Consider the following 25,947-nt stretch of genomic DNA (forward strand, 5'->3'; position numbering starts at 1 on the left):
CTTTCTCTCTCTTGCTTTCTTTCTTTCTCTTTTTCTCTCGCTTTCTTTCTCTTTTTCTCTCTCTTGCTTTCTTTCTCTCTCACTCTTGCTTTCTCTCTTTCTCTCTTTTATCTTTCTCTCTTGCTTTCTCTCTCTCTCTCTCACTCTCTCTTTCTCTCTCTCTTGCTTACTTTCTCTCTCTCTCTCTCAGCAAAAAGTTGCGAGACCAAAACCTGAGCTTCCTTCTTCGCGGCACACCTGACTATGTCTTGCGGCACACTAGTGTGCCACGGCACACTGGTTGAAAAACACTGTTCTAGAGGGCAGTGGTCATCTCCGTTTCTAATCTGGAGAGCCATCACTGTCTGATGACGATTCCCTGGTCATATGGTTGGCATGACTAAATATTAAAGATGCAGGGAACGCTATTAAGTTCCCACCAAAGGTGGTCCCTATTTTGTTACTTGCATTTTTAAATGCTTTCGAACTGCTAGGTGGGCAGAAGTTGGGCCAATTAATGGGAGCTCACTCCGTTACATGACGCTAACCCTGAACTGAACCTTTCTCAGTCTTAGCCACTGAGCCACCGCTTAGTAGCTATAAAACTGTTGAATTTCATCAACTTCCCCATCTCCCAAAAAATTGAGTCAGACCCTTCCTGACTGATAAGTCTATTCCAATGATTTTATGGGTTTCAAATCCCAGAATCCCCCCAGGCAGTCTGTTGCATCATGAGTAGAAGTGAGAAGGCACCTTCTCACTTGTGAGCAAGGTCGGAGGATGCCTTCCTTGTCATTACCACAGATATTCCATCCTAAAACCTGACATTGAAAGTTTTGGATTTATTGAATTCTCTTCCCTTCTTGAAGGCCATCCCTGATTGGCAGCAAAGCTTGTCTTGTCCTTCGACCTCCTTGGATGCCCAGTTATTTGAGATAGTTCCACTTGTTCCTACATGGAGCATTTTTATTTATAGTGGTGCCTCTACCTAAGAACGCCTCTTCTTATGAACTTTTCTAGATAAGAACCGGGTGTTCAAGATTTTTTTGCCTCTTCTCAAGCACCATTTTCCACTTACAAACCCGAGCCTCCAAAACTGTAACCGGAAAAGGCAGGGAGAAGCCTCCGTGGGGCCTCTCTAGGAATCTCCTGGGAGGAAATAGGGCTGGAAAAGATGGGGAGAAGCCTCTGTGGGGCCTTTCTAGGAATCTCCTGGGAGGAAACAGGGCCGGAAAAGGTGAGGAGAAGCCTCTGTGGGGCCTCTCTAGGAATCTCCTGGGAGGAAACAGGGCTGGAAAAGGCAGGGAGGAGCCTCCATGGGGCCTCTCTAGGATTCTCCTGGGAGGAAACAGGGCCTCCTTCCTCCCTGTGGTTTCCCCAATCACACACATTATTTGCTTTTACATTGATTCCCATGGGGAAAATTGCTTCTTCTTACCAACTTTTCTACTTAAGAACCTGGTCATGGAATGAATTAAGTTTGTAAGTAGAGGTATCACTGTATTTCTGAATGCATAAAACTTCAGTTGACTTGAAAGTGAGGCCACTCAGAAAAACCTGCCCTTCAAACATAGCTCCACAGCCCTGAATATAAAGTTATTTCTGGTTTAACACACGAGGGTTGAAATGTACATGGGAATGACAGAGGAGATCCATGATCTGATTTGTTGATATTTTTGAGCTGCTATTTGATAAAACATTTCTAAGAATCTTTGTTTGATGAGAGGGAACAACCTAAATGTGGCTAACTGGTTTTGTGTACTGTGGTACCCACTCAACTATGGTTTGTTCATTTTAAAAACTATATCGTAAAACATGATATGTGATATCAACTGCCCTTTCAATTATTAAGCAAATTTTAAAATACGTGATAGGATAGGGATGTAATAATTAAAGAGAAGAGAGGTTTACTCTCAGTTGCTGTAACTTGAGTAAAAAAACAATACTTCTGGTCGGGATTTAGTTTTATTTGGAAGGTATCTTCCAGGTTGTGGCATTTTATAAAACTTTATTTAAAAAAAAAATCTAGGTTGAGCTTAACTGTTTTACAACACAATCAAATGCTCTATAGCCATTTTAGAAATTTGTGCTAATTATTTTTCTGCAGTAAGTTATTTTGAACGTTTATGATTTAATTAAGAAAAATAGCCTCACTTTCCAAAGAATTGCAACTTTGAGTTTGCTTTCAGGAATATTTGAAGACTAATGTTGCTCCTTTACTTTAAAGGGAGCAATATTGAATTTGTAAAGCAGCCCAGCAATTATAGACCTGAAATATGTTCTCTCTGCTTAACCATGTCAACAGCACTTGCAAAGTATGGCTATTCCTTGAGTCACAATCATAATGAAGCCCTGCAATTATGATCATAAATTGTGACAATCGGAAAGTGAGTCATGACCAAACCTGATTTTACAACATTTTTATGGTGGTCATTAAGTGAGCATTGAAGTCATTAAGTGAATCCATTGTTTACCATGGGCCAATTTTTGCCCGAAACGAAAAATAAACTCTGGTTCTCAGCAAAATGACCATAAATTTATTTATTTATTTATTTTATTTGACTTGTATGCCGCCCAGTCCCGAAGGCCTTAGGGCAGCTTAAAACAATGTAAATTACAAATGACAAGAAAAAGTCAAGAAAAAAACAAACTAAATTCTAAAAGCCTAATTAAAACTCAAAAAGCAATTCAGCAGCACGCGTACTAGCCATTCATACCGATTCATACACATGGACAAGCTAGTGGTGGATTTAGGGCCCCTTGCTGGCATAGCCAGGTCTTCGTGGCCTTATAAAAAGCCAGCAGGGTGGGCGCCGTACGGAACTCGGGGGGGGGGGAGTTGATTCCATAGTGCTGGGGCAGCAACAGAGAAGGCCCTCCCCCGCGGTCCCGCCAACCTGCATGATGGGACCTGGAGGACGCCAACTTTGCGTGCTCTAATTGGTCTCTGGGAGGTATGTGGCCGGAGACAGTCCCGTAAATAAAACATGGTTGGATCGCAAACTGCCATAAATGAGGGTAAGTTGGCAAATAGTCAAAAGGCAGCCATGTGACTGTTAGTGGTGGAGAGGAAACAAACATCAGAACTTTGGAACTGGGTCATAAACAGGTTTTGGAAGAGATTGCCTGAACTTTGAACTAATCAAACAGTAGTAAATCCAGGATTACCAGTAGTAAACCAAGACTACCAGGAAGCTTGATGGAATAAAATGTTGACTTGTTAAATTAATTAACAATTAAATAAATAATTAAAACATTAAATAAAATTAAATAAATAAATAATTTATTTAATAAAATTAAATAAAATTAAACTTGTTCTCAATTTATACTAAGACAGGAACCATTTCCCCCCCGGGGGAAAAGCACTTCCCTTCTTAGCAGGATTACCAGACCCAAATAGTTTTGGAACATAAAATGACAGATTACAAACCCAATAGTGTAATTTAAAAAAATAATAATTAGACAACAAAATATAGATTTGCTAGGATAGTTTCACTGCAAGCAATTTGTAAATGAATATTTAATCACCCAGGTCAAAAGTCTTAGTTTTAATAAACGTTGGTCCAATTGCTATGATTTAACCTTATATAAAACTACAGACAGTTCTATGAAGCTGAGATCTTGTAATTCATAAGTGACCCAAACAAACAAAGAGACAGAGGTACAGAATTAGACTGTAGATAAAATTACCCTTCTAAAAAAATGAAATTTCCCTCAAAAGACTTAACTAAGAAGTCTGTCACAATTTTACCCACTTTCTGGTTTTTCTAGGCCCAGTGACATTAAATCTGTTCTCGGGGACCTGGTAATCCATGTCTCTTGTAGACCAACAAGCCAAGACTTCTTGAAACAAATAAATTATAAGTAGTTCTTAACTTACAATCAGTTGTTTAGTCCTGTTCAAAGTTACAACAGAACTGGAAAAAAAGTGCTTTACAAGAAATTCTCCCAGAGACAATCATTATAGAATCTTTGTGATCAGGTAATTAAAACTAGGGTGTTTGGCAACTGGCATGTATTTATGGTGGTTGCAGCATCTCAAGGTCAGTGTGAATATAATTTACAACTTTCTTAGCCAATTTCTGACAAGCAAAGTCAATGGAGGAAGTCAAATTTGCTTAAGGATCACATCATTACTACCTGCAACACTCACTTACCGGTAATAGCGTAAAGATTGCAACAGAGATTGCTAAACTGGGCATGATTCATTTAATAACCACCTTGCTTTGCAGTGGAAATTCTGATCCCAATTGTGGTCCATAGATCAAGGACTATCTAGAATCTCTTCCTGAAATCTCATCTTGGAAAGACAGTCCCTGTATTTATGGAGACCTTAAGAAAGTTCGGCTAACTAGCAGGTTTCAGAATCCCTTTAACTACTGGTATTTATAGATTTTCAATCCTTTGTTATTTTCTACATTTTTGATTATCACTCACATGATAGTCTGGAGCAGTGTTTCCCAACCTTGGCAACTTGAAGATATCTGGACTTCAACTCCCAAAATTCCCCAGCCGGCATTCGCTGGCTGGGGAATTCTGGGAGTTGAAGTCCAAATATCTTCAAGTTGCCAAGGTTGGGAAACACTGGTCTAGAGGACAGAAGGGAAAGGGGAACATGATCGAAACATTTAAATATGTTAAAGGGTTAAATAAGGTTCAGGAGGGAAGTGTTTTTAATAGGAAAGTGAACACAAGAACAAGGGGGCACAATCTGAGGTTAGTTGGGGGAAAGATCAGAAGCAACATGAGAAAATATGATTTTACTGAAAGAGTAGTAGATGCTTGGAACAAACTTCCAGCAGACGTGGTAGATAAATCCACAGTAACTGAATTTAAACATGCCTGGGATAAACATATATCCATCCTAAGATAAAATACAGGAAATAGTATAACATGGACCATGAGGTCTTTTTCTACCGTAAATATTCTATGATAAAGCAAAGAAATGACCAGATGCTAACATTGATGATCCACAGAAATCCAGATGTATATCTCCATTTGGCCATTAATTTCACTTGGTTATCTTCAATAAGTCAGTGTCAGATCTTCTTCATAGTTCACACGAAGCTGTAATATAACAACACATAATTTGTGGCTTACCATGTACATCGCCTTAACCTATTGTAGAATATGCAGGAAGATCAGGGTAGGTATAATAAGGAAAGGTTGAACAAGGTCAATTAGTCACATTCTCCCTCCTTTCTACAGTCCCAAGCCACCACCAGCACCAGTACCAGCACCAGCACCAGCACCAGCACCAGCACCAGCACCTGCACCAATACCAGGTCAGCGGGTTCGTGCTGTGTACGATTATATTGGCCAGGAAGCAGATGAGCTAAGTTTCAAGGCAGGTGAGTGTTATCTTTATAATCCTTCCACACAGCATCATTCTTCAAAGTCTCATCTCCGGAGACTGGCTGGTATTAAATATTATCTATCTATCTATCTATCTATCTATCTATCTATCTATCTATCTATCTATCTATCTATCTATCTATCTATAATCTATCTATCTATCATCTATCTATCATCTATCTATCTATCTATCTATCATCTATCTGTCTGTCTGTCTGTCTATCTATCTATCTATCATCTATCATCTATCTATCATCTATCTATCATCTATCTATCTATCATCTATCTATCTATTATCTATCTATCTATCTATCTATCTATCTATCTATCTATCATCTACCTATCTATCTATCTATCCATCTATCTATCTATCTATCTATCTATCTATCATCTATCTATCTATCATCTATCTATCTATCATCTATCTATCTATCATCTATCTATCTATCTATCTATCTATCATCTATCTATCTATCTATCTATCATCTATTAATCATCTATCTATCTATCATCTATCTATTATCTATCTATCATCTATCTATCTATCATCTATCATCTATCATCTATCTATCATCTATCTATCATCTATCTATCATCTATTAATCATCTATCTATCTATCATCTATCATCTATCTATTATCTATCTATCTATCTATCATCTATCTATCTATCATCTATCATCTATCTATCATCTATCTATCATCTATCTATCTATCTATCTATTATCTATCTATCTATCTATCTATCTATCTATCTATCTATCTATCTATCTATCCCATCTATTCCATCTATCTATCTACCTACCTACCTACCTACCTACTTACTTACTTACTTACTTATTTATTCCAATACATATTGAATAGAATAGACATGGCGTATTATATATAAAGAAAAGATATAAAAATAGAGGAGAAGATATATGAAAGGAAGAAAAGATATATGAGATATGAGGTAAGGAGAGACAATTGGACTCCAACCCCCTAAAATGTATTCTGATTTTTCCCTTCTCTTGTCACCTACATTATTCCATTCTCTTCATGTCCTCGTACGTATGACCTATCCCGAAAATAAGGCCCACCCTATTTTTTTAATGCATGCGCCTAATATAAGCCCTCCCCAAATGTCATACTTAGTGAACGGGAGTGGGGGTGGCCATCATAGGCGGATGCGAGCGCACATGAGCTGATGGTGTCTGGCAGCAGCCACAGTCCGCGCAACACAGGTGAGTACCTGTGAAAGTACAGACAGAGGCAGAGGTGCAGAGGGGAGGCAGGTAATCCAGATGTGCTGTGGGAAAGCCAAGGCCATGGGCTGGAACCAGCAGTCATGGGATGCAGCAGTCAGAGGCAGAAGCATGGGATAGATGATGATCCAGATGCATGGCACAGGCCACGGGAAAGCAGAGTGGCAGTGAGCCGCAGTGCTGGGCAGCCGTGGAAGGATTGTCTTTGCCTGGCGACACTTATTTTGGGGCCCAAAAGAAAGAAATACCAGGTCTTATTTTCCGGGAAACATAGTACAGTGTTCCCTCGATTTTTGCTTTCATTGGCATTTCCAAGAAATTTAAAGCAAACCCCCACCCCACCTCTCGGGGGGGGGAAAGGGAGGAGGAGGAGGAAGAAGAGGAATCCAAAGCTACTTTCAGGCAAAGCCTCCACTATGTTTTCTCAACTGAGAATGTAGGCAGTTGAAGAGAGGCAGCTGAAAGGAATATTTTGAAAGAGAAGTAAAGAACTGCCCCAAAGCAGAAATAGAAGGCAGAGAAAATCAGAGAGACAGAAGCTTCTCTCCAGGAAGGAAGGAAGGAAGGAAGGAAAGAAGGAAGGAAGGAGAAATGGAGGGAACAAGGAAGGAAGGGGTGGGCAATTAATTTATAATTATAATATAATTTATAATATATAACATATAACATAATATATAATTATATATTATATATTATGTAGGGAAAGCAAGTAGGATGCTTGGCTGCATAGCTAGAGGTATAACAAGCAGGAAGAGGGAGATTATGATCCCGCTATATAGAGCGCTGGTGAGACCACATTTGGAATACTGTGTTCAGTTCTGGAGACCTCACCTACAAAAAGATATTGACAAAATTGAACGGGTCCAAAGACGGGCTACAAGAATGGTGGAAGGTCTTCAGCATAAAACGTATCAGGAAAGACTTAATGAACTCAATCTGTATAGTCTGGAGGACAGAAGGAAAAGGGGGGACATGATCGAAACATTTAAATATATTAAAGGGTTAAATAAGGTTTAGGAGGGAAGCGTTTTTAATGGGAAAGCGAACACAAGAACAAGGGGACACAATCTGAAGTTAGTTGGGGGAAAGATCAAAAGCAACATGAGAAAATATTACTTTACTGAAAGAGTAGTAGATCCTTGGAACAAACTTCCAGCAGACGTGGTAGATAAATCCACAGTAACTGAATTTAAACATGCCTGGGATAAACATATATCCATCCTAAGATAAAATACAGAAAATAGTATAAGGGCAGACTAGATGGACCATGAGGTCTTTTTCTGCCGTCAGACTTCTATGTTTCTATGTTTCTATAATTTATAATTATAATATAATTCACTCAGTTCTACCCAATAGTATACAGTATTGGGTAGAACTGAGTTAATTATATTAACCCGGCCCTCTAAAACCATCCCAATTTCTCATGCGGCCCCATGGCAAAATTAATTGCCCACCCCTGTACTAGCGTAACAGTTGTTGACCCACTTTATTATGTCATAGAATAATGCCATTAAACGGCATCCTCGTTTACAGTGAACTAAACAAAAGACATGGAGAGTTCTACTGACTCTGGTTTCCTTCTGTCCCACTAAACATACCAAGCAATGTACTTTAGGGGATTGAGTTGAGGCTAGGTAACCAGAGCGTTTTGATGGAAGCTTAGATCAAATATGGGATTCTGTCTGTCAAACGTTATTCCAGCCAGGGTTGAAAAGAGTGGTATTAAGCCTGCAATTTTATCCACACAAGACATAAAGTTCTAGCTTTATGGTGAGGGGTTTGGGATTGGGTTTGTTTTTTGTGCCCTTTGAGTAATTGATGATGCTAACCAACTGCCTGCAATTTTCTTGGCAAGATTTTGGAAATGTTATGTCATTATGTGTTTCCTGGGGCTGAAAACATACGATTGGCCCAAGGTCATCCAGCTGGCCCGTGCCTTAATCACTACACTAAGCTGGATCTCTGTTGTAATGTTACAGTAAAAGAATCTTGCGAGATGAAAGTATTCTCCCCTTTTATTAATTTCCAGAAAACCGAGGAGAGTCTCTTTGGAAACATCTCCCACACCAATTCCCCTTCTGTGTCTGAGATATTTTTTACATGGCAATTGCCCCATCTGAGATTCTCCTTTCTAAAGTCATCCCTCCATACCATCTTGACGAGATACCATCCATACCATCTAGACAGCATTTATGTATTTTATTTATTTATTTATTGGATTTGTATGCCGCCCCTCTCCGTGGACTCAGGGCGGCTAACAACAGTGATAAAAACACCATGTAACAATCCAATACTAAAACAATTAAAAAACCCCTATTATAAAACCAAACATACATACAAATATACCATGTATAAATTGTAGAGGCCTAGGGGGAAATAATATCTCAGTTCCCCCATGCCTGAGGGCAGAGGTGGGTTTTAAGGAGCTTACGAAAGGCAAGGAGGGTGGGGGCAATTCTAATCTCTGGGGGGAGTTGGTTCCAGAGGGCCGGGGCCGCCACAGAGAAGGCTCTTCCCCTGGGTCCCGCCAAACGACATTGTTTAGTTGATGGGACCTGGAGAAGGCCCACTCTTTGGGACCTAACCAGCCACTGGGATTCGTGCAGCAGAAGGAGATAATCTGGTCCGGTGCCATGAAGGGCTTTATAGGTCATAACCAACACTTTGAATTGTGACTGGAAACTGATCAGCAACCAATGCAGACTGCATACAAATCAAATCATAAACAAACAAACAAACAAACAAAATGAAACAGGGTTGGCAGAAGAAACGAGAACCTATGGCACTCATTAATTAATTAAATTTAATTTCTATGCCGCCCAACTCCCTTGGGACTCAGGGCGGCTCACAATAAAAACAGGTATAGATCCATATAAAAGACATTTCAGTTTAAAAGAGTTACAGTCATCCAAACATTCATGGGCCGACCTTACTAATCATCCCCCCTCCCCAAGGTCAGTGGCCTCAGGCCTGTTGGAAAAGCCAGGTCTTTACAGCTTTCTAGAAGGCCAATAAAGTGGGGGGTAGTACAGATCTCAGGAGGTAGCTTATTCCAGAGAGTCGGGGCCACCACAGAGAAGGCTCTACCCCATGGACCTGCCAGCTGACATTGTGGGCTCTTACTGGTCGCTGGGAGGCATGTGGTAGAAGGCAGTCTCGGAAATAGTCTGGCCCTGAGCCATGTAGGGCTTTAAAAGTAATAACCAACACCTTGAATTGTGACCGGAGACCAATAGGAAGCCAATGCAGCTCGTGAATAATTGGTATAGTGTGGGTGTATCTAGGGGCACCCACAAGAGCTGGTGCGGCTACGTTCTGGACCAACTGTAGACTCCGAACGTTCTTCAGGGCTGGCCACTTGACTCCCTTCTTCTCTTCAGTTCCACTCAGCCTGTGGGGACCTACTGCTAAGACTGAGAGGGGTGGGGAGAGAAGAGGACGGCCAGTTCATCATTAGGATTCTCGGGAGACAGGCTAGACTTCATAGATTTATCCGTCCCTACCTTTGCAGTACTGAAAAGGGCTTTATGCAGCTGCGAGAGCAATCATGGGCTTCCCAAGGCATGCCCATGTTACTCCAACACTCCGCAGTCTGCATTGGTTTCCGGTCACAATTCATGGTTATGACCTATAAAGCCCTTCATGGCACCGGACCAGAATATCGCCGGGACCGCCTCCTGCCGCACGAATCCCAGCGACCGGTTAGGTCCCACAGAGTTGGCCTTCTCCAGGTCCCGTCGACTAAGCAATGTCATTTGGCGGGACCCAGGGGAAGAGCCTTCTCTGTGGTGGCCCTGACCCTCTGGAACCAGCTCCCTCCAGATATCAGAGTTGCCCCCACCCTCCTTGCCTTTCGCAAGCTCCTTAAAACCCACCTCTGTTGTCAGGCATGGGGGAATTGAAATTTTTTGTTTCTCCCTTCCCCCTAGGCTTATAGAATTTATACATGGTATGTTTGTTGGTATGATTGGTTTCTTAAATTGGGGTTTTTTAGATTACTTTTTAATATTAGATTTGTTACATTGTTTTTTATTGTTGTTAGTCGCCCCGAGTCTTCGGAGAGGGGCAGCATACAAATCTAAATAAACTAAACTAAACTAAACAAGCTTTATCCCCACTACATTAGGAATTTTCGCTTGGATTTGCATAAGGCAACTAAGATTAAAGTATCTTTCCTTCTTGCCTCACAGCCCTATTGAATATTTATTTGTGCTGATTCTAATGGGAAACCTGTTCCCCTTTGTCCAGCTGTGGCTGATCAGCAGAGTGGCCATGGTTCCTTCTGTCAGGGGGACCATGGCCAAGGACCTTCTCCTTTTTGTGGGAGGAGGGAAACATGAATACAGCTAGGCCTCGACTTTGCAACAGTTCATTTAATGATGTTCGAAGTCACAACAGCCGGGGTGGGTTCTACTCACATTCCTCACCCATTTGCATCGCGCCGGAAGTGCGAGTTTTGCACACGTGTGCTTGTGCACAGTGTGCATCCCTTCCTGGAAAATAATTAAAAAATTAACTTCTGCACATGCGCAGAAGCAAAATCAAAGATGGTGGCGCCCACGGACCAGCACCGACAGAACCAGCTCTGTGATGTCACCACTGGTTTGTTAATGGTTCTAAAGAACCGGTTAGAACCGGTAGGAACCCATCTCTACACAAGAGTTGGCCTTCTCCGGGTCCCGTCGACTAAACAATGTCGTTTGGCGGGTCCCAGAGGAAGAGCCTTATCTGTGGTGGCCCCGACCCTCTGGAACCAGCTCCCCCCTGAGATTAGAACTGCCCCCACCCTCCTGGCCTTTCGTAAACTCCTTAAAACCCACCTCTGCCGTCAGGCATGGGGGGATTGAGATAACTTCCCCAGGCCCATATTGTTTATGTATGGTATGTTGTGTACATGTTTTTTAAATTATGGGTTTTTAGTTTTAATTATTAGATTTGTATTGTACATTGTTTTTTCTATTACTGTTGTGAGCCGCCCCGAGTCTACGGAGAGGGGTGGCATACAAATTTAATAAATAAATAAATTGCACTGAAAAAAGTGACTTATGACTGTTTTTCACACTTACAATTGTTGTAGCATCCTCGTGGTCATGTGATCAAAATTCAGACTTTGGCAACGGACTCTTATTTACAACGGTTTCAGTCAGGGGTGGATTCCCATTGGTGCGCTGCGTGTACAGCTTCTGTCTTCCTGTGTGTGCGCGCACGTGTCCCAGCCTGTCTTTGCTTCTGTGCATGAGCAGGTAGCACAATCCTGCAAGGGGATGCGCGCAATAGAGAGATTTCTATGATTTTTTTTTTGCTTTGGTGCATGCGTAGAAGGAAATAAATGATGAAATCTCTCTCTTGCACGCGTCCCTTAATCTTTTGCTTCCTGTGTGCGCACAGAAGCAAAAATGTGCACACCACAGAACAGAAGCTTCGCGTGTAGTGCAACTTTTACTAGCGATGCTCCGCCCTCATCCATACTGGTAGCAACTCAATACTGGTTTCAGTGTCCCGGAGTCTTGGGATCACCTTTTACAACTCCTAGCAAGCCAAGTTAATAGGGAAGCAAGATTCACTTAACTGCAGTGTGAATTATCTCAGGGACCGCCTTCTGCTGCACGAATCCCAGCGACCAGTTAGGTCCCACAGAGTGGGTCTTCTTCGGGTCCCGTCAACTAAACAATGCCGCTTGGTGGGACCCAGGGGAAGACCTTCTCTGTGGCAGCCCCAGCCCTCTGGAACCAACTCCCCCCAGAGATTAGAATTGCCCCCACCCTCTTCGCCTTTCATAAGCTACTTAAAACCCACCTCTGCCACCAGGCATGGGGGAATTGAGATACTCTTTTCCCCTAGGCCTTTACAATTTTATGCATGGTATGTCTGTATGTATGTTTGGGTTTTATATTAATGGGTTTTTAATCGTTTTTAGTATTGGATTATTATTGTACGCTGTTTTATTATTGCTGTTAGCTGCCCCGAGTTCTCGGAGAGGGGCGGCATACAAATCCAATTAATTAATTAATTAATTAATTAATTAATTAATTAATACTTACTTACTTAACAACTGCAGTGATTCACTTAATAAATGTGGCAAGAGAGCTAATAAAATGGGGCAAAAGTCACTTGCGTCTTGCTTAGCAACAGAAATTTTGGATTCAATTGTGGCCATAAGTCGAGGACAATGCAAAATTGGTATAGGTATATGGTGGACCACATTCAATTTGAGATTATGGATAAAAGGATGAATTCGATTAATGAAACTGATTTGCAACAGCTGATGGGGCGATGGGACAAGGTAAGAAGATATATGGCGAGTAGGATCCGAGACCAAGCTATAAGAAACAAGTTGGAATCACTCTATAATATGTAAAGAAATACAGTATTTCGCTCTTGGGTTTAAATGATTTATACAAGAAATGCCCCCAACTGGTGGTGGGGTGTAATTGATTGTCTGGTGGTGGGCACAATCACTGAGCACATGTTATATGTTATATGTTGTGTGTGTGTTTTATATTATAAAAATAAATAAAAATATTAATAAAATAATAATAATAAAATAAGTCGAGGACTACCAGTAATATTTATGAACAAAACAGATGCCCTACAAACCAAACATAGATCCTACTTCCAGCGATACCGGATCTCGAAGGTAGTTCAAGCCTCAACTAATTGGCATCTCTGTCTCTTGTTTCAGAATACAGACTCATGCGTACACATAATTTCACCCTCTTACTCATTAAGGCTCAGCAAGGTACATGTGGCTCATTTTCTCAGAGCTGTGGGGGCTGATTCTCGAGAGATCTTCCCCAAACATTACTTTTCCTTAAGGAAACATCAAGATTCTGGGCCATTAACAAGCAATCTTCTAAACAAAGGCATGGCTGGCCAGCAACCACAATGCTATTGGGAAAGTGTTGTAACACCACAAGAACAACGAGTTTAGCTACAGTTGCCTACTTGTAGGCATAATTGAAATTGGTGGGCATGCTGGCTCCCTTGAGTAATATCTAACCTGAATGGGGAATTAAGGAAGTGGCAATCTGAAGAGTTCCAGGATGGGAAAGACAATTCTAAAACTTGATTGATTTCAGCCTGCTTTTAATTAGCAAAAATAGATGGCATATTATAGCTGCTTGTTTTTGACAGGTTAGAACTTGAGATGAGGTGGATGGCTTTGAAATTTGTGTGTGTGTGTCATGTGTAATCATTTACTTAAAATTCATGTTAATAAAATGCAGGGAGGAAGATGGGCCTGAAAAAGGATGTAATAAACACAAAAAAAAATACTACCATCAAAAATCTTTTATCTTGATCTTTAGTTAAAAACAAAAAACAAAAATGCATCTGCTTTAAATCAGATGTAAATCAGTTTTTCTTCCAGCACGGTATGTTAATTCTTTTGGTAAGTCTCCATGCTTGCACAATCCACCTTTTTGCTTTAATGGATTTTAAATTAATCTCTGGGAATATAGCCAAGAAAAAAACAAATGCGTTCCCAATACATAGACATCAACCCAGAATCATATCAACAGTCCTACTATTCTAAATGTAACATAGAAACATAGCAATAACAATAAAGTGATACCTTGTCTTACCGGGGCGCGGTTCTTAAGGTGAAAAGTTTGTAAGACGAAACAATGTTTCCCATAGGAATCAATGGAAAAGCGATTAATGCGTGCAAGCCCAAAATCCACCCCTTTTGCCAGCCGAAGCACCCGTTTTTGCATTGCTGGGATTCCCCTGAGGCTCCCCTCCATAGGAAACCCCACCTCCGGGCCTCTGTGTTTTTGCAATACTGCGATTTCACTGAGGCTCCCCTCGCTGGGAAACCCCACCTCTGGACTTCCGTTGCCAGCGAAGTGCCCGTTTTTACGCTGCTGGGATTCCCCTGCTGGGATTCCCTTGCAGCATCACAAAAACACCGAAGTCCGGAGGTGGGGTTTCCCATAGAGGGGAGCCTCAGGGGAAACCCAGCAGCGCAAAAATGGGTGCTTCGCTGGCAACGGAAGTCCAGAGGTGGGGCATCCCAGCGGCGGCGGTGGGTTTGTAAGGTGAAAATAGTTTGTAAGAAGAGGCAAAAATATCTTAAACCCCGGGTTTGTATCTCGAAAAGTTTGTATGACGAGGCGTTTGTAAGATGAGGTATCACTGTACCAGAATAAGGCTGGTATTAATAGCAATACTGTTTTATGTATTTATTATATACATATCTTCAAATAATTAGTTCCTTAAAATAACATTAATAAATATTTAATAGATTTTCACTGTAGTTGGATACCTTGTTGGAAAAAAAAATTCTGAAAAGCAACCCGGAAATCCTTCAATTATTTTAGAATATGTGTCAAACCATTCTCTAATATAGGTAGCCCTCGACTTACAACCACAATTCCGTCCAAAATTTCTGTTGCTAAGTGAGACATTTGTTAATTTTGTCCCACTTTACGAACTTTCTTGCCATGGTTGTTCAGTGAATCACATGCAGCTGTTAGGTTTGTAACACAGTTGTTAAGCTTCCCCATTGATTCGCTTGTCAGAAGGTAATCTTGCAAAAGGTGATCTCATGAACTTGGGACACAGCAACTGTCGTAAATATGACTCAGTTGCCAGGTTGTCAAGTGAATGCTGCAACGGTCATAGGTTTTTTTTCACACGTAAGTGTGAAAAACGATCATGAGTCACTTTTTTCAGTGCCGTTGCAACTTTGAGCGCTCACTAAACCAACTGTTGTAAGACGAGCACTACGTGTAGTTATGCAATATTATTATTATTATTATTATTATTATTATTATTATTATTATTATTATTATTATTTATTAGATTTGTATGCTGCCCCTTTCCGTAGACTCGGGCAGCTCAAAACACAATAAAAACAGTTTATAACAAATCTAATAATTTACTATTTAAAATATTTAAAAATCCCATTATTAAACAGACATACACACAAGCATACCATACATAAATTGTATAGGCCTGGGGGAGATATCTCAGTTCCCCCATGCCTGACGACAAAGGTGGGTTTTAAGGAGTTTGCGAAAGGCGAGGAGGGTAGGGGCAGTTCTAATCTCTGGGGGGAGCTGGTTCCAGAGAGTCGGGGCTGCCACAGAGAAGGCTCTTCCCCTGGGGCCCGCCAACTGACATTGTTTAGTTGATGGGACCCGGAGAAGGCCCACTCTGTGGGACCTGATCGGTCGCTGGGATTCGTGTGGCAGAAGGCGGTCTCAGAGATATTCTGGTCCGATGCCATGAAGCGCTTTAAAGGTCATAACCAACACTTTGAATTGTGACCGGAAATTGATCAGCAACCAATGCAGACTGCGGAGTGTGGAGGAAGCCCATGATTGCTCTCGCAGCTGCATTCTGCACGATCTGAAGTTTCCGAACACTTTTCAAAGGTAGCCCCATGTAGAGAGCATTACAGTAGTCGAACCTCGAGGTGATGAGGGCATGAGTGACTGTGAGTAGTGAGTCCCAGTCCAAATAGGGCCGCAACTGATGGCAGATCAGTTTATGAATTCAAGCTATTTCACCCTTCTCATTATCTGTAATAATTTACGAGACCCTCCCCTGCTTTTTCTTTTCAGGAGAGCTTCTCACCAAATTGGAAGACGAGGATGAACAAGGCTGGTGCAAAGGAGTGACTGACAGTGGACACGTGGGCCTCTACCCTGCCAACTACGTGGAACCCATACAGGGTTAGATAGAATGGGCAAAACCGGGGTGGGTGGGGGTGGGGAATTTCCCAATCAGTAAAATTACATCTCTATATAGTTTGCATTTTTGAGATTGCATTTTCCAAGACAGAAAGATGCAAAATTCAATTTCTTCAGAGATCCGGTTGCATTTTGATAGTCATGAAAGTTCTTAGCCTATGCAGTTGCGAAGTTCACCCGGAAAACTGTGGGAAATGCTAGTGAAATCTCAGAAGCTGCAACGGGTGGGTGGGTGGGTCCACATGAAACCCCACATGGGTGGTTCTGGCTTCTGCATTCAGCCTAGCTTTTTGTCCTTCCCTTTAGTTATAGAATTGCAAGGCAAGCCCTCTGAAGCTCCATTTAAATATTTTATTCACAGAAACCAAGGCTTTTGTTGTTTTGAGGGTGGCGCAAAATTGGTAAAATAGACTCTAGAATAATAAAGAAAGCTACGTAAAAGTATAGTCACCAAATTCCTCTACATAGCACTTGTAAGTAACTACAAACACATACTCACATACATCTACTGAACACATACATCCGGTCTGATTTACAACTCGGTATGCCTGCAGATTTTTATGTGCTTACGTAGTTATTCATCCTTTCTTCTTGTTTCTCTGACACACAAACAAATCAAGGTGCCTTAAAGCTCTCCTTTATTTGCCACAGAGGTTGAAAGCACCCTGCCCTGAAGGGCTGGTCAAACTTCACAAGAAGCAAAACAAGAAAGATGTCTCACAATCCCACAAATTCTCTTTAGTCACATCTTAATCCAAAGATCTGCAGCACGTGAGATGGATATGCATTTGAAAATGGCCCTCACATGGCACGTTAGTGAAGTGTGGGACGTTTGTAAGGCCCAACCACGCCGTTCTTTCAACACATATCCGGATGACTGATATTTGGGGAAGAAAAACTATTCAGAGGCAACTTCACTCCACCTATAGAAGTGTACTCCATCCATCAAAGTGTGGAAACAAGGCTGAGACAACTAAGACGAATTTGTGAACATCTGTGGGTTGTTGGGTTTTTTTAATTGATATTTTAGTAGCTGTGGATTTTGGAAAATAAATAAATAAATAAATAAATAAATAAATAAGCATAGTGGCCAGGTTTAGTTTTCTTTTTTGTTTCCATGCTTCTGGTTCTTATGACACATTTAATCTTACAAATACATGGGCAGGGGCTGATGTAAGCCAGTTGGTGTGCTTGTTGGTGTGCTTCCAGCATTTTATTTACACTTTTCTCAACGTATCTATTGTCAGTTTAATTGATAATAATCCAGAAGCTGTGTTAAGATGCAATTATGTATGTCATACCAGTTCTAACCATTGTGGTTGATCTCCAAAAACTAAGTGGGGGTTTAAAGCTGGTTAGAACTTGGCAAAAAAGCATCAGGAAATCCCAAGGCTATAGACAAGATTGTAAGTTGGAAAACCATGATTGAAGAAGATAATGACAAAGCACTTCTGTATTGTAGGAAAACGGCATGGCGATAGACTTAACAGATTTGAACTCGGCTCAGAGGAAAACATATCTCAGCTGAGCTTTGCCTCAGAGTCAACTGTCATTTGATTTTCCCACCTCAGATTAAATAAATCTCTCTAAACATTAAAAGAGGCATTACAAGGCATTTCTCTACCCCAGGAAACATCTGAATCTCCTCTGCAGAAAATCATAATACAGTGTTCCCTCGATTTTCGCGGGTTTGAATTTCGCGAAAAGTCTATACCACGGTTTTTCAAAAATATTAATTAAAAAATACTTCGCGTTTCCCCCCCCTATACCACTGTTTTTCCCACCCGATGACGTCATATGTTATCACCAAACTTTCGTCCGCCTTTAATAAATATTTTTTAAAATAAACTTTAATAAATAAACATGGTGAGTAATAATCTAAATGGTTGCTAAGGGAATGGGAAATTGCAATTTAGGGGTTTAAAGTATTAAGGGAAGGCTTGGGATACTGTTCATAGCCCAAAATAGTGTATTTACTTCCGCATCTCTACTTCACGGAAATTCGACTTTCGCGGGCAGTCTCGGAACGCATCCCCCACGAAAATTGAGGGAACACTGTATGGAAACAAAGCAAGGAGAAACCACCCTAAGGTGTCAGCCATAGAAACTCTCACCAAATAATAATGATACGAGGTGGAGGGAGGAATTAAATACATTAACTATTTAACTGTGCCATTAACTATTTAATCATGTTAATTAAATTGCTAATTAGCTGTTTTATTAATTAAGCTGTTAAAAAAGAACATGAAACAATGTACAATATATGGAATAAAGCAAAGTACAACAGCAATAGGATCTCTAACAAAATACATGATTTGGGTAAAGATATAAATAAAAAAAGGAATAACTTTAGTACAATTACTGAAACAATGACTTAACAACCAGCCAGTGGGACATCCATACATCACAGCACAAATTTGTGTATGAACGCTTTCAGGTCTTCAGTGCTTTGCAAAAGATTGACAGATGTGCCATCCAAATCTTCAGGAAATGCCAGCACAGCAGCAGATACCAATTCTTCCTAAAGTGGGAGTGACAGGGGATGGATGACTAGTAGTTAATTTAGTATTTTTTGTAGTATAAGATGCACCTTCGTTTTGGGGGAGGAGAATAGGGGGGGAAATCTACCTACCATGTATTTACCTGGCTAGCGTCCTTAGTCTGGTTAGCTTCAGCACATTATTTTATCCCCTGGTTAGGGCTGAAAAAAATGTTCAGAGGGAGTAACACTGAAACTACTTACAATCCAGATTTGAGGTTTCTATGGCGACCCACCCCTTGCTTGGCAACTAACCTGCATTTAAGAGCTCTGATTCCCTGATCACACGACTCTGCTTTTTGCTTTTGTTTTTTGCCAGAAATTGGCATTGACTTCCAGTTTCTGGTAAAAAAATACCCTTTAACCCTGCTGTTCTGTTCGGGTCGTATGTGACCCGAAACCAAGTTTGAGTCCCTGTAAAACATTTTCCCTGCATATCTGAAACTTGAAATTCCATGAGTTTTCATCATTTCAGGGGTTCTCTCTATGAGAATTTTTTTTGGGGGGTGGGGGGTTTCTTTCTTGCTGAAAAAAAACAACTCCCTAATGTTATGTTCCCGGGTCTATTTGACCCGGACTGCAAATTGATCATTTTAGGTACTTATATTTGGTCTTTTTGAAAGCTTTTTTCACCTGGAAACAGGTTTGAACATTTCTGCACACAATGATATGAAAATTGAAATGAAAAAAGTAAATCTTATTGGTTTATTTCGTGGATATAATGCATGCCCCCCCCCCCCCGTTTTTGTGAATTTTTGTCAATTTTTCCAGTTCAATTTTTTCAATTTTTCCAGTTCAATTTTCATATCATTATGTTCAGAAATGTTCAAGCTACCAATCCCACACCAACTTTAATAAAATAGAATGGATTTTGCAAGCAAAACTATCCATAAATTGAAAAAATTCACAAAAACGGGGGGGGCATGCAATATATCCGCAAAATAAACCAATAAGATTTACTTTTTTCATTTCAATTTTCATATCATTGTGTGCAGAAATGTCCAGACTACTTTCCAAGTGAAAAAAGTTTTCAAATTGACCAAACATAAGCACTTCAAATGAAGAGTTTTTGGTCCGGGTCGTATGTGACCCGAACATAACATTAGGAAGTTTTTTCGAACAGAACAGCAGGGTTAAAGAAAATGAGTTCACTTAATGACCATCACCACCCCCCAAAAAAAAATATATATATCATAAAATCAGGCATGATCACATGGTGACCAGCTTAACAAAAAGCACAATTTGTGGCTAATTCATGACTCAATTGCGGATGTAAGTTGAGGACTATCTATTCAGAAGAGGATGGGACTTTCAGGCAAAACAGATGCTAATATCGGCCTTATGTTCAAGAAGCTTTAATTCGCAAAATGAAAAAAGTGAGTCATTCTTGAGTCCTTTTTGGTTAGCTGTTTCGCTTCTGCCTAACTTAATCAGCAACTGCAGCTGTCTCGTAAGCAGGCAGTTCACAATGAATTGTCTTCAAAAGCCTTGAGTGTTTCTTCAAACCCTACCTTAGTGACTATAAATATTTTGAAGTGTGATTGAGATAGAATAATAAATACACTGGGGATTGTTGCAGTAACTTCATTTTAATGATACGTAGTTTTCTCACCTGAACAAAAGGTTTGCAACATTTGGCACAACAGGAAAAAAAGTGGGTGGATTAATAAGGTCTCGTCAGTTGCTATGATAGAAAAAAAATTACAAAGTTAAATTAAGGAGACATCAGAGCTAGGAACCATTATTTTATCAAACTTGGATAGGTTTTATAGTTTATCTCAATGACTAGATTGTAGTCTGGTGAGAGGGAGAGAGGTTTTTTGTATGTAGAGTAACTATCTCTTTGAGTCCCAGATTTATATAAGCATAGTTACCTGATTTTATTTTTGTTTTAAAGAAAATAAAAACAAAACAGAAGGGGAATTTCCCAGCCGTCGTCCGCTGATTCATATAATATTTCCTGCTGCCAAATTAATCTCTCCGTCTTGATGGCAAGAGATACTGTATATCGCACCCATGATGGCTCTACCTATTCAAGGGCTTCAAGGAAAATTGTTTTGTTTCTGAACCCTCAGGTTTTCATGCCACAAAGAGGGAATACTGTACAACAAGTTCTAGCCAAACATTAAGGAGATCTGCTTTCGGACTGAGCTCGCCTGACGACCAAAGAGTTCAGAGCTATCAAAATTCACTGCTCATTAATGAGTGCGGCAAAGCATTTTTGACATCAGGTGTTCTTAGTCAATTGAAACATGAACCCCAATAATTACATAGAATAGAGGCGGTAAACCCCAGCAGTCCTAACCAGTCAGGATCTACAACCCACATTCCTAGGCCCAATGGGCGAGGCAATAATGCTACTCCCCAGCCAGTGCAAATATACTTCTCCATCCCCATGAAAAATAATCCGGGTGCAGTCAGGACACACGGAGGGAATTCCTGCTGGAAACTGAACCGAAGGACTGAACCGACGGAAGATGGGAGGCAGAATCTGGATCATAATGCTGCTGGCAATTGGGATTGAAGGGCAAATCCGGTGAGATAATGCAAGAGGGTTATTGAACTCTGGACTGCAGAGGAATACCTAGGAATTTAGATCCTCATAGAAGATAGGATAGCCTTTTTTAGTTTCAGATGCTACATCCGGGCTGGACCAGTTAGTTCCCAACTTCCTGGCTAGCAGGGTGACTTCTGTAAACTCTAGTCCTCATTCTTTGGAGGCTATCAGTTTAGGGGGGAGGGTTGAGGGACCCTTGATCATGGAAGAAGAATAAGATTGCAGAGAATTTGAAGAATCAAGCTATAGGGATTAGAAAAGGATCTCTGTGAAGCTAATGTAATGATCTACTTTTCCCTTTTCTTTGTACTGGGATACAGAGGGAGATCCTGTAAATAGTGGAATTTTAGTTTCGATAAATCTGGAGATCACCTGATTGTGGAAACTTAGATTAAAATAATAGATCAGTCAAACCGATAGATAATATTATGATCAGGACTCTCCTCTCTCTTGAAGGATGCTGGCAGCTTAACATGTGAATGTGGCTGTCCATAGACTACCCATAGACTTAACTCCCAACAGCTTTAACCAGCTTGTTGGGAATTCTACCTTAGTAATATCTGGAAAAGCAGAAGTTCTGCCACATCTGAAATTTTAGATGTGAGATAGAAAAAAAGGGACCTTCTATCATGCAGGAAAGTGTCCTCAAAGGAGGCAGAAGAAAGAAAAATGCAGAGATTTCAGATAAAAATAAAAAATATACATTGCAGTGTTTCTCAAACTTCGTCAGCTAGGCTAGCTAGGAAATTTTGGGAGCTGAAGTCCTACCATCTCCCAGCTGCCAAGGTTGAAAAATACTGATATACTGAATAACCAGTAATTGGTAGTAAAAGCACACCCTAAAATATTTTTTAAAACTGGGGTGTCTCAAACATTTGAAAAGAAATGAAATTAAACAGATTAGAAGAGAAAGGCTTTAGCTACAGGACTAGGTTTAAAGACTTGGCTTTTTAAAAAATATTTTTTTAAAAAATATATATGTATATACAGTGTTCCCTCGATTTTCGTGGGGGATGCGTTCCAAGACCACCCGCGAAAGTCGAATTTCCGCGAAGTAGAGATGCAGAAGTAAATACACTATTTACTTTACTTTACCTTCCCTGAACACTTTAATCCCCTAAATTGCAATTCCCCATTCCCTTAGCAACTATTTAGATTATTACTCACCATGTTTATTTATTAAAGTTTATTAAAAAAAATATTTATTAAAGGCAGATGAAAGTTTGGCGATGACATATGACATCATCAGGCGGGAAAAAACGTGGTATAGGGAAAAAACCCGTGAAGTATTTTTTAATTAATATTTTTGAAAAACAGTGGTATAGACTTTTTGCAAAGTTTGAACCCGCGAAAATCGAGGGAACACTGTATATGTATATATATTCTTTACATTCCTGTAAAGTCTGTAAAAAGAACAAAACTTGTGAGAACCAAAACTCTTTGGTTCTTTAAAAGAACAAGGGGGGATTAAATTGAGTTTTAGGCTTGCAATTGGCCAGAAAACAAATTGCTGGATTAGGATGCTAATGGACTCCAACTGAGAGTTCCCTCTTCACTGAAAATTCCTTTAGCACTTGTCCAGTTTCAAGATAAAACAATAGCCTTGAAATTACACATCCATATTAAGAAGCTGAGTAGCCAGGCAGAAACATGGTTATTTTCTGCCCAACTCAACTGAGACAGATTACGTTTTTACTTAAATTATTGTACAGGCCAATTTGCAGGTCCAAATTTACACAAATATACATCTGTCTTCTTTCAGGTTTGTCCTTCATCATTTTTGATGATAGCTAAGAGTTTTCCTTAGATTTAATGTAGATTTCTCCCACCTTTGATATGGAGGTATGAAATTTCAGATTCCATAGGGTTAGAATTCTGGGAGTTTAAATCCATACAGTTTAAAATGGTCAAGGATGAGAAACACTACAGTAGCCTGATTACAAAATAAACAAGAGTTGGCCTTGATTCAAAATAGGTGTTGTAACTTTTAATAGCATATCCCGGTAAATAAATGTGAACTTTACATTGTGTTCTTACTGTAAGGTACCTTTAGAGCAGGGGCGTCAAAATCAAGGCCCACAGGCCAGATCCAGCCCTGGAAACCCCAAAGGAACTTGAGGCTGCCGTGCACAGCCCTCCCAGGCTCTGTTTTTGACTGTGACAGCCTCCTGCAGCCCTCTGCCAGCAAAATCTGAGCATTCCCCCCACCTCCGAGCTCCATTTTCACCGGCAGAAGGCTAGCAGAACAAACTAAAAGCAAAACTAAAAGAGAAATGTTTCCCCTTTTGCATTTGAGCATCCAAGAAGGGACAGGAAAGGAGGAAGAAGAGAGATGAAGAAAAAGAAGGAAAGATGGGTAGAGAGCAAGGAAGGAAAAAGAAAGGGGGGAAGAAAGAAGAAAAGAGAAGGAGGAGAGGAAGGAAAGGAAGAAACAGAAGGAAAGAAGGAAGGGAAGGGAAGGGAAGAGAAGAGAAGAGAAGAAAGAAAGTCCTGCCTTAGCATTTGGCCACCAGCAGCCCTGCTGTCCTTTCGCCATCCCCTGGTCTCCTCCTCCTGACCTCTCCTGGTGGTCTCCCATCCTATCACTGAGGATGCCTTGGTTACAAAACCAGGTCTACTTGCGTGGAGAGGGAGTGGGCTTCCCTCTGACCCACATACTTTGCCCTCCCGCACACCCCATGAGCAACCTGGCCAAGGAGAATGAGAACAGCAGCAGCAGCCTAGAGGAGGTAAGCGCCACCAGCACCCCTTCTGGGAAGTGGGGCTGGGTCGGGTTGGGCTGGGCTGGGGGGTCCCAGCGCCCTGGAGCTTGAAGTTTGGGCTGGGTGCTTGCTCTCCACTGCCTAGGGCTCTGGACAGCCTGTGATATTGTCCGGGGGTCCTCCATGTGGCCTGAGAGGGGCTGCATGGCTCCTCTAAAGGACATGGCAGCAGGCCAAAATCTCCAAGCATTCTGGCTTTGGCCTGACAGGATTAAGTGCTCTTCCTGGACTCATCTTCCTCCACTGGAGACAATGGATCTCCCTGAGGCACATAAATATTGAGTGACATCAAACTGGCTGGCCGGCCACCCCACCCCACTCCCTGAAGTCAAACACAATCCTGATATGGCCCTCAATGAAACTGAGTTTGACACCCCTGCGTTAAAGTTCACATTAACAGAGTTGGAAGGGACCTTGGAGGTCATCTAGTCCAACCCCCTGCCCAAGCAGGGCACCCTTACATCTGCCTCTAAGTAGCATCAAACTCACAACCTTCTGATTGTGAGGCAAGAACTCACTATTTAGGATTGGTCTCTGGGGTAACAATACATTACTGGAGATTAGGAATAGAAAGAGAAATACTAGGGGTTGTGTTTTTTTTAATCTGGTGAAATGTGTGCACTTTTCCATGCCTGCATCAGAGAAATTAGGAGAAAACCCTATGTAGTAACAATTATCAACTCTGGGGAAAAATGGTTAAATATAATGTTCTTTAACCTAAATAAAAACAAAGAAGCTCTCTAAAATAAAATAAATACATAGAATAGAATAGAATAGAATAGAATAGAACATTTCATTTTCATTTATTCATTTGTCCAATACATAAATACATAGGAGGAAAATAGACATGTGATACTATAAAAGAGGGTGAAGGTGAACTTAGAGGAGAGGATATATGAAAGGAAGATAATATATAAGATAGGTGAAAGAAAGGAAAGACAATTGGACAGGGGATAAAAGGCACACCAGTGCACTTATGTACGCCCCTTACTGGCCTCTTAGGAACCTGGAGAGGTCAATCGTGGAGAGTCTAAGGGAGAAGTGTTGAGGGTTAGGGGTTGACACAATTGAGTCGGGTAGTGAGTTCCAAGCTTCGATAACTCGATTGTTGAAATCATATTTTTTACAGTCAAGTTTGGCACGGTTCGTATTAAGTTTGAATCTGTTGCGTGCTCTTGTGTTATTGTGGTTGAAGCTGAAGTAGTCATTGACTGGTAAGACATTGCAGCATATGATCTTGTGGGCAATGCTCAGATCGTGTTTTAGGCGTTGTAGTTCTAGGCTTTCTAGACCTAGGATTGTTAGTCTATTTTCGTAGGATATTCTGTTTCGAGTGGAGGAGTGAAGGGCTCTTCTGGTGAAATATCTTTGGACATTTTCAAGGGTGTTGATGTCTGAGATGTGGTATGGGTTCCAGACAGATGAGCAGTAGTCTAGGATGGGTCTGGCAAAAGTTTTGTAGGCTCTTGTGAGTAGGGTGAGGTTGTCTGAGCAGAAGCTGCGTAGGATCAGGTTGACAACTCTAGAGGCTTTTTGGGCGATATTGTTGCAGTGGGCTTTAGCACTTAGGTCATTCGATATTAACAGAACAGAACGGAATAAAGCAGAATGGAATAGAATAGAATGGAATAGAGCAGAACAGAATAGAATAGAATTCTTAATTGGCCAAGTGTGATTAGACACACAAGGAATTTGTCTTGGTGCAGATGCTCTCAGCATACATAAAAGAAAAAGATACATTTGTCAAGAATCATGAGTATCATACATAAGATACTCAAAGACTAGTTCGCAAATACTGTAAAGCATTTCTGCTG

At 40.8% G+C, this 25,947-nt stretch overlaps 2 protein-coding genes across 5 annotated transcripts in view; both read left to right on the top strand.

Moving 5' to 3' along the window:
• LOC139153654 (protein kinase C and casein kinase substrate in neurons protein 3-like) overlaps positions 1-17,359 on the top strand; it is a 105,281-nt gene extending 87,922 nt beyond the window's left edge. For all 4 annotated transcript variants that reach the window (XM_070727876.1, XM_070727874.1, XM_070727875.1 and 1 more), the window contains 3 exons: positions 5,188-5,330; positions 16,147-16,257; positions 16,927-17,359. In XM_070727876.1, coding sequence (XP_070583977.1) covers positions 5,188-5,330; positions 16,147-16,257; positions 16,927-16,949 — 277 coding nt within the window. In that variant the 3' untranslated portion in view covers positions 16,950-17,359. The remainder of the gene's footprint in view (positions 1-5,187; positions 5,331-16,146; positions 16,258-16,926) is intronic.
• A 3,932-nt stretch (positions 17,360-21,291) lies between these two features.
• Positions 21,292-25,947, top strand: part of LOC139154904 (cathepsin D-like) — a 49,254-nt gene continuing 44,598 nt past the window's right edge. The window contains exon 1 of the mRNA XM_070730001.1: positions 21,292-21,350. Coding sequence (XP_070586102.1) covers positions 21,292-21,350 — 59 coding nt within the window. The remainder of the gene's footprint in view (positions 21,351-25,947) is intronic.

This window comes from Erythrolamprus reginae, chromosome Z (genome assembly GCF_031021105.1).
Source record: "Erythrolamprus reginae isolate rEryReg1 chromosome Z, rEryReg1.hap1, whole genome shotgun sequence".
In the NCBI taxonomy this organism is placed as follows: domain Eukaryota; kingdom Metazoa; phylum Chordata; class Lepidosauria; order Squamata; family Dipsadidae; genus Erythrolamprus; species Erythrolamprus reginae.